This window comes from Curcuma longa, chromosome 7 (assembly GCF_044706935.1).
Source record: "Curcuma longa cultivar G26 ecotype Majalengka, Jawa Barat chromosome 7, ITB_CL_G26_1.1, whole genome shotgun sequence".
Taxonomy (NCBI): Eukaryota; Viridiplantae; Streptophyta; class Magnoliopsida; order Zingiberales; family Zingiberaceae; genus Curcuma; species Curcuma longa.
In genome coordinates, this window is record NC_133867.1 from 1892624 (window position 1) to 1905653 (window position 13030).

The 13030-nt window shown below is 37.4% G+C and overlaps 1 protein-coding gene and 1 pseudogene across 1 annotated transcript; one reads left to right on the top strand and one right to left on the bottom strand.

Annotated features, from left to right (window-relative positions):
• Positions 1-2116: 2116 nt before the first annotated feature.
• Positions 2117-2727, bottom strand: LOC141832261 (uncharacterized). The gene has a single exon (XM_074719756.1). It carries the CDS (start codon positions 2691-2693, stop codon positions 2397-2399), a length of 297 nt encoding a protein of 98 aa, XP_074575857.1. The 5' UTR covers positions 2694-2727; the 3' UTR covers positions 2117-2396.
• Positions 2724-11817, top strand: LOC141831759 (uncharacterized; annotated as a pseudogene).
• The last annotated feature ends 1213 nt before the right edge of the window (positions 11818-13030 follow it).

The window sequence follows — 13030 nt, forward strand, 5'->3', positions numbered from 1 at the left end:
CCCCAACACCAGATAACATTTACGCGTCTCCCTAAAAACAAGGGGGAAAAATCTCTTGCAAAATGCACCATAATGCATTTCTTGTATCTTTCCCTCAGCCATCAACGTATCTCATTCAATTACTGAAACACTAACAAACAAAATAGAGTGTATTTTTCGTGCCGAATGCATTTACCAATTTTGAGCTGATAGGCAACTTCATATTGAAATTGTCTACTTAATGTTCTGCCAAACCAAGTCAAAATTTTCAAACTATTCATTTACTGTGTTCATTGAATACAGTCCATAAGCCTTCAAGAACTGAAGGACCATAATTTTGTTTGTTTTTCCTAGTAGCCGGTTGCCAATCAACGATTTTGCTCTTCCACTGGTTTATTAATTGTGTGGCTGCTAATTAATTAAACTAACTCATCTTTGGAGTGCTTCGCCCTATCAACTAAGAAGTCCTTCGACACATGCAATTCATTTGGCTTGCATAGCCTAACTTGCTCGCTCGACTTGCCTTACTAGAGTAAACAAGCTACACGGCATAACTTGCCAGTTAACATGACTGATTGCTTGGTCATATCAGCTCTTAGCTCCTTTCTATTAGATATATTTTTAGAAAATATAGGGAATATATTGAATTTACATTATACATAAATTAAATTCAGATTTATCTCTGCTGAGATGGTTTTTGACGTATAATAGGAAAGGCTTACAGTTGATGGTGGGAAGACTAGACACTATTGGGATGACGAATGCCGAGTAGCGTAATTCTCGATTGTCGAGTGAGATTATTTTCATGGGACCTGACTACCCAAGTGGCTCGAGTGCTGAGCGAGCCAACTACCAAATAGGCCCGAGTGGCCCGAGTGCAAAGGGAGTCAACTGTCGAATGAGCTTGAGTGAGTTGACTACCGAGTGCTTGGGTAGACAGAGTGGTCTGAGCTATCGAGTGCCTCCAAAAGGGTCGAGCTACCGAGCAGGCTAAGCGCTGAGTGACTTGAATGTCGAGTGGGCTGAGAGCTAAATGGCCTGAGTGTCCGGGCTAGAAGAGTGCCCAACTTGCCCGAGCTGATCGAGCTATTAAGTGTCGAGTGGAAATCCGAGTTGAGTTCTGTCGAGACCTAGGTTTGATACAATTTCTTGAAATAGATTCATCTCATTTGACAGCGCTTCAAAGTTATGTTAGACAATTATTTCCTAGAATGCAACAGTAAGACAACATAGAAGTAGAAGCGAGTTATTAAGCAAATTGCTCGACAAAGAGGGGAGAAGGTGGGAGACAAAGTTGGATGGAATATAATCCTTACTCCTCTCATCAATTGCATTTCTTTTTCATCTGTCCAATGTAGGAGCCTCCTTATATAGGCTCCAAATCATGATAGCATTAAACCTATAGATGAGTAGCTGAATAAAGGCTCGCCTAGATTGAAATGCCAACAATCAGCCATCAATGGTCGGTTGTTACCATCCGAGCGTTTATGAATTTGCCATTAATATTCGCCCATTTGGTCATTAAAGCATTCATTATATACTTAAGCAAACAGAAAAAATAGTCCATGTGGTAAAATATTGACTGATTCAGTTAGACAAATTTTATCTTGACCGATTTAACATTCGACATGTGTAGATTATGCTCACACACGAGTCAATTGAGTCTAGTGCAATTCGGGCCTTGAATTTGCACACCCTTTGTAGGCTCACATAAGAAAGAACCTTTCACCAATATATGTTCACAACACCAAGGGTTGTGATTTATTATAAATCAACTTTCATGCCACAAAACTCTTAATACAAGACTAAACTCCCACACATTGAAGTTCTCTTATCCATCCATTTTCATTTACATTTTTCACAGCTAGTCCAACTTTCTTACCTGATCTACTCTAGTTGATTTTTTTCTAGTTTGACGAAGTTATTCTATTCACCTGATCTGATCGGCCTGTCCAATTTAATTGTTTTGACAACACCACCAACACTTTCAGCTAGGCCTAATTAACTCTAAAGCAAAATTTTTGCATCCAACCCATTCAAACCAATTGATCCAATTTGATATATTATTTTAAAAGGAACAAAATACAAGTATTCTATCATATAATAAATTAAAGAATAATTATTTTTCAAGAAGGAGAATTTATGTTCTAAGACGAGAATATTCATTCCATAAAAATTTATATATTTATTTTTATGAAACAAACACACCTATAATCAATGAAGGAAGAAGAAACATATAACTTGCTCATAAATTGAGACAATTCTCCATCAAATTTAACTGTTCAATCCCTTAACATCCAAAATTATAGGCGCCGGCGTTGGCGTTGGCGTTGGCGTTGGCGCTGGCGCTGGCACCTTCGCCGGTCACCAAATAGTGTATCTGTCTGTTATATATACAACTTGCCCTCCCATGTACATCAGGGAGCGCGGCCTGTCCGCATCGGAACCCGAACCGAGAGCGGCCGCGCGGTTCCCGACCCACCGCAGCTCCTGCAGACCATCTTCCCCGAGCCGGCGCAGGAGCGGCACCCCACGTCCCCGTCGGACCACCGCGAGCACAGGCACGTCACGCGGCCGGTGCCGTTGCACGTCTCGCACCGCGGCCATCCCCCGGCCATCGGCCGTCCGCTCTCCATCGCCGACTTCACCATTGCCGCACCGACCAGAACTCCCAGCCCGGTCGCCAGCTGAGAAACCAGCACCACAGGACCCATCGTTACTTCAGAAGAAGAGGCAGACGTTCGATGAAATGCCCGAAAGACAATGGGGGCGACGCTGGACGGAAAGATATTTATGGCGAGAAGGAGAAGCGTGTTCGTGGCGGAGTCCAAGAACACGTTGACGTGCACGAATGGGTCTCCGTGACTCAATCAACCAGCGGCTACGATTCGGATACCACCGGATTGGACGCTCCAGATGACCCATCCCTCCAATTTACAATCTTTGTGGACTACGTAAATTTGACCGCGTTTGCATATTTTTATTTGGACAGTAGAACAGTCCGATCGATTATGCCAAGGTTGAATTATTAATTGCCATCGCTGTTTGAATTAGTGAACTAAAATATGATTTCCTGACTTATTCAAATTGGGAATCCGGAGGTGTCGTAAACAATTAATGATCATTTGCCATATACTCATTGACTTTGCCAAATTCTAACACGCTCATGTTTCCAAAATCTGATTATTTAATTATGATTTCCCGACTTACTCAAATTGGGAATCCGGAGGTGTCGTAAAAATGATCATGTGCCATATACTCATTGACTTGCCAAATTCTAACACGCTCATGTTTCCAATATCTGGTTATTTAATTCCCCTCATTATTTGGCAGTATTAGTTTATGTATGTTGCTCCATCGCACGTTTAAGAGCATCTCCAATGTGGGATTTTTAAAAGGATTTGTGAACTAAAAAAATTTGAATAAAAAAGTTTGAATCACGTGCCAGATTTGAAAATTTTAATTTAAGAACGGTAATAAAATTTTAAAATTATTTTTTTCTCTTATGTGGTGAGGTCATTTGATATGATGAAACCCTAATTAATTAACGATGAGATATTAAATGAAAAATAATAAGTAAAGATATATGTTTTGATAATGATTCATTAAAAAATTATTGAATAGTACAGTATTTTATATATAATTGATGTGACATATTAAGATCATATAAAAAATTTATTTAGAACTTTAATGATCAAAGATTCCCTAAAAATGCAGGTAATCCTACTCTATATGTATAGCCCCGAGGACATAACCTAGCAAGTGGAGGAAATCAACATGCACCGACTTTTAGAGAGGGCAAGGTCGCTTAATGTGATTACATGAAAACATATATAGTTTCATTAGGACCAACTCCATGGGTAGCAAGCATCCCCATGGAAATCAATTTAGCAGCAAAAAACTTCATTAGTGACAACGGAACAATTTGGAGGAGTTTTTCCAAGTTTTTTCTATGATATTTCTTCTTGGAAAGGGTTAGAGTTTGACAACTGTTTGGTTATTCCAATATAGATCTACGGAATTGAGAGTCTTTGATCGATCAAATAACTGGCCATACTCTGATTAATCTTGCCTGGATATGAGGCTTAGGTTGTTTGATAATTGTCCACTTGAAAACAGTATCAAGCAGTATCAAGTATATATCTTGGAGTAGACCTAAAAGGAAAGAGCACAAATTGAGTATCTTTACACATGACATTCAACATAAATCAGTTCATCATGGTACTAAAATGCTAGAGGGGTATTAGCGCTTTAACCTACAAATAAAATATTTTCATTTTCTTGCTTTAGTTAGGTTAGCGTAAGGCCAACATACAAGTTTGCTTTTTTTTAATCATGGTTAGAGTATGCGTAACAAAAATATAATAATAATAAATACAAAAATTACTTTGTTAAATCAAAAATATAATATGGTTTGAATCCCAAATTCTACTCCAAGACCTAACAATCCATAACGTGGATTAAGCCAGAATTTTCACTATGAAAAAGGCTCTTTTGAGAGACTTGGAGAAACCTCATATAGAACATTTGCTTACAAATATGATAGTTATATTCATGTTGAAGTGAAGCTGAGTTGAAGGCTATAAATATGAGACCAAAGAAATCTTGTGATGACTACTGAAAGTACTCATACTTAACATCCAAAGCTCCTTTCTCTGATTTTTATAATTTTTATTTTTATTATTAAACTTATGGTTTCTATCTTTAAGCTTCATACTTGTTTCATTATTTTATTATTGAAAGAAATAATTATAAGAAGTTTCCCTCTAGAAGAGTGTAAGAAAGAAAAGTATATTGATATTCATATAGTAACTCACTGATGAATCATAGATCGTAGAGTAGATATTAAGACTCCAAACCATCTAAAATTGAATTGTTAGGGTTGCTTAAGTCTTTAATTATTATCTTCTTATTTCCATTATATAACTTACTTTGACTTGAATTAAAGTGTGCAATTTTAGGCTCTTGGCTATTCTCCCCTACAAAGTTCATCTCTTGTGACCCTTGTCAAAGTTGTTGAAACAACTCCAATCTCCTTATCTTATGATCCCTTAGATTTCTCATACCTGTAAGGGTTCTCGTCCCTTTACATTTAGGCAACAAAAAGTTTTGAATAAAACTGAAAAGGGAGTTTAAGTTATATCTGTATTTATCTAATATGTGTGTTAAGCTATGCAAAGTCTACCATATATACAAGTTGACTTGGTATGACCAAAGATTATGATGGCTCAATATATTAAGGTCCATGAGATAGGAGAACGATGGAGCATCTGAGGGACCTCAGGACAAGGAACATTAGGGCATGGCAAGTCAAGGAGGAGATCTAGGTAATCAAAAGTATGAAGGATGACTAAGGAGGAGCCAAGGGCTCAAAGCCTTCGAGGGACACAATTGTTAGTAGAAGTTCTAGAGCCAATTATGTGATAATTGACTAGCACTTTTGTATCATATTCTATTATTAATAAAAGCATGGTTTTGATTATTATGCTTGTTTTGTATTTGTGCCAAATAACTAAATATAATAATGTCCTTGTTGGATCGGGTTGGACCGGCTAGAGGGGGGTGAATAGACGGTTTAACCAAAGTCGCAGAATAGATACTCCTTTAAAAAAAACTTGGTTGCAACTCGGTCGTTGCTTCCAAGGCAATTGGCGCTCAAACAAACTCCTTTAGGCGAAGAAGCCTTTACAGTTGTAGCACAGAGACTTAGAGAGAATGACAAAAGTAATTGATGATTTAACTCTAAAAATCTAAGTCTATTTATAGCCTAAGAGGATAGATCTAGATCGTTGATCGTAGATGAACTTTCTCTTAGTCGTTGATCCATTGATGCAATCCTAACCGTTGATCAGAGATAGGCTTGATCGTAGCCGTTGAGTAAATAAAGATAAACTTTATCTTTAATAAAAGATAAAGAGAATTATCTTTAATAAAAAATAAGTATTTATCTTTTATATGATAAAAGATAAATCTTATTATTTTTTATTCTTTATTTTTTTTTACAACCGCCACGTCCAAACGGTCCAAGTCTAAGTCTTCTTCTCTGGGCAAAGTCAACGGTCAAAGTCAAAGTTAAAGTCAACAATTTTGGCTTTTGTTGACTTTTTATGGAATCTTCGATTGGGTGATTTCTGGCCAACCGGAGTTAGGCTCACCCGAACCCGACTCTGGCCTTTTGCCCCTCGAGCGTGCTTCCTCCCGGATTCTCATCCCTCGGACTTCGCGCACGTCCTTCTCGCTCCACCGGCGTACTCTTCCGTAGCTTCCGCGTCCCTCGGATTGCACCGAGCCCGTCGGCTCACTTCCCCGCACAACCCTTCTCGTTCGCTACGTCTTACGCTCGACTTCCTCTGTACCTAAGTTCCTGCACACTTAGCACAGGGATTAGAACAACACAGGACCTAACTTAATCTAGTTGATCACATCAAAACTAACCGGCGCACCAACAATCTCCCCCTTTTTGATGTGCATCAACCCAGGTTTAGTTAGGGTTAAACCAAAAAAATAAGGAAAATAAATAAAACAAAATAAACAGGTTAAGCAAAAAAAAAAGTTTCATGTTAATACTATAACCTCCCCCTGAACCTTAGCCTACTCTCCCCCTTTGATCACAGCAAAAACGGGATATATAAAATTAGGGAAGGAAAAAAAACATTTGTGTAAATGCAATAGAAAGTAAATTTTTTTTAAGTTTTCAATTAATACACAGTAGATCACAAAAAAATTGGTCTTCAAAAATTAGCATTGCTAAGGATTTCAAAAAAAATTTAAAATGACATTTTTACTTAAAAAATAGAAAAATAATTTCATTAAGAGAAAATTTTGAAAGTTTTTGTAAAAGTTGAGAAATTTTTTTTTTAAATTCAAAATTGATTGAAAAAATTTGAAAAATAATTTTTGACAAAGTCAACATATGATATATAGATCCGAAAAAATCGGATCAGGTCAAAATATTTTGTTATCGAATTTTCAAAATTTAAAATAAGATTTTATTTTTAAATTCGAACCCGATCCAACAATTGGTATCAGAGCTAGGCTTGATCGTAGTCGTTGAGTAATTAAAGATAAACTTTATCTTTAATAAAAGATAAAGAGAATTATCTTTAATAAAAAATAAGTATTTATCTTTTATATGATAAAAGATGAATCTTATTATTATTATTTTTTTTTGCAACCGCCACGTCCAAACAGTCTAAGTTTAAGTCTTCTTCTTTGGGCAAAGTCAACGGTCAAAGACAATGGTCAAAGTCAAAGTCAATAGTTTTGACTTTTGTTGACTTTTTGTGGAATCTTCGATTGGGTGATTTCTGACCAACCGGAGTTAGGCTCACCCGAACCCGACTCCGACCTTTTATCCCCTCGAGCGTGCTTCCTCCTGGATTTTCGTCCCTCGGACTTCGCGCACGTCCTTCTCGCTTCACCGGCGTACTCTTCCGTAGCTTCCGCGTCCCTCGGATTGCACCGAGCCCGTCGGCTCACTTTCCCGTGCAACCCTTCTCGTCCGCTACGTCTTACGCTCGACTTCCTCCGTACCTAAGTTCCTGCACACTTAGCAGAGGGATTAGAATAACACAGGACCTAACTTAATCTAGTTGATCACATCAAAACTAATCGGGGCACCAACAATCCTTGGGTAGCTAGTTCTATTCTGTATCATATCGATTGTTTGAATCGATAGTGAGATGATATAGAGAATACTACTCTTAATCATTCCTAGTCAAGCATTAATATTCAAGGACGATTTTAATGCGTTGAGATTAGCATGTAGGTCAGCTGGATGACTTGATCTCACAAGTCATGGATATGGGATGTCAAGTTGACACATGGGTATATATTAGAGAATGTATACTGAATTGATCCCGCCACGAGAAAGTTTCATGGATCGTTATATGAGTGTCATAAACTTTCTCATGTGACTATTGGTATGAATAGTCCTTGGACCTGAAGTCACTATGGTTCCCTACATAATGAGTTATGTACTTTAGTATCGTCAAACGTCACCTATAACAGAGTGGACTATAAAGGTAATCATTGGGTATGTAATAAATTATGTGGAGGGATGTGAGTGATATAGATGGGATCTATCCCTCCCATATAACGGGAGTGATATCTTATGACCTCTTGATAGAGTAGGACCACGAAATGCATGACCATGCTCAAATGAGTCAATATGAGACATTGAACTCATTTACTTGAGTGAGTCTACATGAGGATCAAGAAACATAAAGATTGATATGAGGATGACACAGTCTATGCCTATAACGACCGCCCTTCTTACCTCAAGGCGATCCGTTACTTATACTTGCTAAAACTACTATTAATTTAAATTTTCTTACTATGTGATAGTTGAGTAAACACATGCTCTCAATAAGCAACTTAAAGTCTAACCATCCTAATAATAATGACCAAACCATAGTTACAATCCTTATTTACTTGATTATAATCTAACACTACTTATATTATTTATGTTTTGATATTGTAGTTGAGACAAATTATGAACTTGCTATATGTTTTTATTTTTTGCAATATGGTTCTATGAATTATTGAATTTTATGATTAGTTATCATTTTATTTTCTTAGTTGCGATGTGAATTATAAAATATTATTTTATTGACATAAGTTTAGCGTGTACTGATCAATTGTGCGTTGCTTATTTGTTATCATAAACTTATTTTGATTGATTAACGGCTCTAATTAACATCCATCGTTCTTAATTTAATATACTCCTCTTCGTTATTTTAATATTAGATTTTAACATAGATTTTGATTTTAGATGTGGAATTTCTACAGGTTTACCTAAGCATTCCAATGTGTAAGTGAATCATCCTATTTGTTTTTAGGATAATGATATTCCTTACAAGCTATAATCAACTACTACTCTATGAAAGTAGCGTGGTCGTCCCAATAACAAATTTTGTTTCAAGATTTTTCTTTTTTACTTTTATGTTATCTCGTACATTACTTCTTGGTATGAATATATCATTAACATCGTCGCTAAAATTAGAATATCTTTGTTGTTGTGTTGGACAAAATCTGAACGGTCTACGTTGCTACCCTTGTGGCATACTTACATAACTTCTCGGGAGATCATTTCAAACCAAATTCAAGGACTTTTTTAAGTCAATAAATTGTCTTTTTGTCCCTCCATATTTTAGTAGCATAGCTTGAAGGGTTCTCTATATATGCTTTTTCTACAAGGTTGTGATGCAGGAGGATGCTTGGATCTTTTTATTATTTTTAATAATTTTTAGGGTTTTTGATAAAGGGTGTTTTTGATTATTAGGATATCTTTGATAATTTGTATCTTTTGTATTTTAATATTTTGAGTTCGTTTAAAGTTTTTAATATTTTAAATCTGTTAAGATATTTTCTTTTCTATTAGGATTTATTTTTTTGCATCTTATAATTTTGGATCTATATAAGCGTTAATGTTTAAAAAAAGTTTTTTGAATTAATAATATTTTCGAGCAATACCTTTTATTTTCCTATTTCTTGGTATTTTTTTGAATCAACAGATTTTAGAAAATTATTTCAGGCATTCACAGTTGAACTAACGGATTTAATACTGTCCGTAAGATAATTGTTATCTCGTCCGACGTCAGTTGGTATCAGAGCTCTCAGATCCGATGGATCATCATCATAGTCGTGATTGTGAGTGTGACAAATAAGTTTCGATTGAGGAAGTCTCACATTGTGATCGTAGCACCAAAGACGAGATTCTTGATCTACAAAGAAAAATCACAAAATTAACTCAACGTCTAGTGGTGCGAGATCTTGAAGGTCGTAAATTTTCTTATCCTAATTCTGATTCCACTTTTCAAATTCCTTATCACAATCACAGAAGTCATGGTTGAAAAGAACGGTATGGAGATATCGAATTTTCAATTGATCTTCTTGAGTTTTCTAGTACGTTTCAAGACGAAGGATTTGTTGATTGATTTAACGAAGTGAAGAGAATTTTTTTATTATGAGGAAATGCCCGACTATGTGAAAGTTAAATTAATTGTCATCAAACTAAAAGGTCGAGCATCAATGTGGTGAGAGCAATTACAATGCTCACGAGATAACAAGACAAAGATAAAATCATTAATTGGGAGAAGATAAAAAAATTGAAAGATATTTTCATAATGTCAAGAACAAGTGTGACAAGAAAAAGAAGATCAGAGAACTATCGGAATCCAGGTTCCGAACTGTAAACATCAATTCAGGTCGTGAATCTAGAGGTGGTAGTGACCATGGAGGTCGTAGTACTTATTCCCAGTTCACTTTAACAAATTATGGTGCCGGTAAAGGTCAACCCATCAACAAGAAAGAAAATGATAGTAATATTGCTCCTGTTTTGTCAGTTGTGGAATCTGCAAAAGTAAAAAGACCAACAATTCAAAACACTTTTGCTTCTATAGGAATTCCACTGCATGTAATCAACTTTGCAGATGTAATTTCGAAAAAGGCCAACAATTGGTTGGGGAAGTCGGTACATGTTTCCATGGCTGATATTGTCAAGATGGGAAGACCTCAAGGGAAACATCCAAGCATGCCTGCCATTGCAAGTGAAAATATGTACTTATCACAAAATGCAGCAAAGTTAAATGGATCACATCGAAATGCAAAACAACTCTCAGTTTCAGTTCTGCCATCAGAAGCAAAAGAGAGATTAGGCTCTTTTCAAGAATCTACCCATCTTGAAGATATTAATCATGGCCTTGGAACTGTTGGAGATCAGCATATTTCTAACGATGGATGGTCCATACATGATGAGCAACCTACAGAAATTGTGTCAATTTTTATAGAGATAACTGACACTTTAGCAGCTTATGCTAACCCATCATTGGCAGTCCCTAGTATGGTCAATACTGGTTTTGACTTGCATATAGACTCTTGTTTGAAAATTTTCCAAGACCTGGATGAAAGACCTAACGATAAACCTCAGCCAATAGAATCCATGTAGCAGAGAGGAAAGTGGATGTTGAAACTTCCATAGATGTATCACATTCAAAGAGACTAGATGCTTACCAATCTGAAGATCTTGAATATGATTATCATGAAGCTGAGGATGTTGCAGAGATTTCTCCAACTGCCGCAACCTTGATACAATTAAGCATACATGAGGAGACCAGCACAAAAACTACCGAGGCTAGCCCTGCGGTAATTATCCCTGACCATCTAAGGGTTACTAATGCAGATTGTGCCCATCTGAGCTTTGGTAGTTTTGGTTTTGGTGCATTTTCTGGATTTTTTCCATCAAACCCACTGGCCCGAAACTTGCAAGGGGCCCTAACTATAGACGACGCTTCTAAAATTGATGAGTCAGATGCGAGAAATTTTGAGTACTATAACAATGGGTCGCATAAGTCTACTCTCACTGAGAATGTATATAAAACGACTTCAGAGAATCTTGATGTAACTTCAATTTCAGAACCGAAAGTGGTGAGGAATCATCCACTGGATGTTACACATGGGCTTCAGAATGAATTTTCACCAGTTATGGGTTGCCAACCTCTTCACAACCAAATGCTGCAACTTACACCTATCTACAAGGAAATTCACGAATGCAAAATATTTCATCCATGTCGAATTTAGTGCAACCAAATGCTATGCAAAACAATATATTAGTTGCAAGCAAGCAACCCACACCTTTGGGATTTTGATCATCACTTGTCTTCCTTGCTAGTTAACCAGTCATTGCTCACAAAGTATGGAACTATGGTGTCATCTATTGGTGGATCAACCAATTCCATGGTTGGTGGGTACCTTTATTTCCATAAAGCACCAAACAAGGAGTTCCATTTGGAAAGATGTTGGAAGATTAAAGCTCTTCCTTTATATGATTGCCTTTGAGCCCACAAAGTAATATGCTATTGGTACAGGAAGTACCAGACGATCGAATCTTAGTTTTGATAATGATACTAGATTCAAATTTAGTGTGTTATTGTGTTAACAAGTTTAATGAAGTGTGCAGGAAGCACAAGTAAAGTCTTAGTTGAGGCTAGATAAAGGACAAAGTCCTAGTTGGAGGCTAGGCAAGGAGAAAGTCCTAATCTGGAGGATCAGGCAGAAGACTTGGCAGGTCAAGTGCACCAGGTGCAAGCCCATGCAATGTCAGAGGACCGGGAAGCATGGTCAAATCCAGTCGAATACGGTCAGGAGACTAGAAGATTGGTGAAAATTGGGCGGTCTGGAGGACTGAGTCGTAGCAGCAAATCCTGGGGGCCAAGGACAAAGCCGAATAGGAAAGTCGAACAAGTTTGGAGCACTTGATTGACAATCAGGTAAACTCTCTCGAGAGGAGTGGGTTAGAATGCGTTCCTGAAGAGGAACATTAGGCGTTAGTCTAACCCAAGGTTTCACCGAAAATCTAAAGTTAAGACCAAGAGACAGTTCTGAGAACTGACTCTCTACCTGTTACTTATCTATTTTTGGAGCTAACATGTAATGCAGGTTGGAGAGGTGAAGTACTTGACTTCGGACAAAGTTATCCAAAGTTTGAATGTTCGAGTCGACCGGAATGGACATTCAAGTCGACCGGAATAGACATTCAAGTCGACCTGAACTTGGATAAACGCAGCAGAAGTCGAAGTATATCAAAACCCTCCACGTCAGATTGGAGTCAACCGAAGCCTTGACTCCAGTCGACCTGAGCTTGGATAGGCGCTGCTGAAGTCGAAGGTTATCGACATCCTCCACGTCAGCTTCGAGTCGATCTGAATAGGGACTCCAGTTGATTGGAAGGCGCAGTCAGCCGCGGAGGAAGATGATCGCACCTAGTTGGGGAGGATATGCTCCAATCGACCTGAGGGTTCTATATAAGCAACGTTGACCAGAGGATCGAGATAACAGTTCCTACACTTCCATGTTCAAATCGAGTCAACGACGTTCTGAGCGAGCAGAAGCAATCAACCAAGTCGTTGTAACGTCGGAATCGCACCAAATAGAAGATCTACAAAGCTCCGGTAAATTGGGTAACGAGTTATTTTATTGCATTATCAATCTACGATAAAAGATTTGTTTTATCGTTATATTTGTACTAGTTCCAACTTGTTTCTATAAGAGA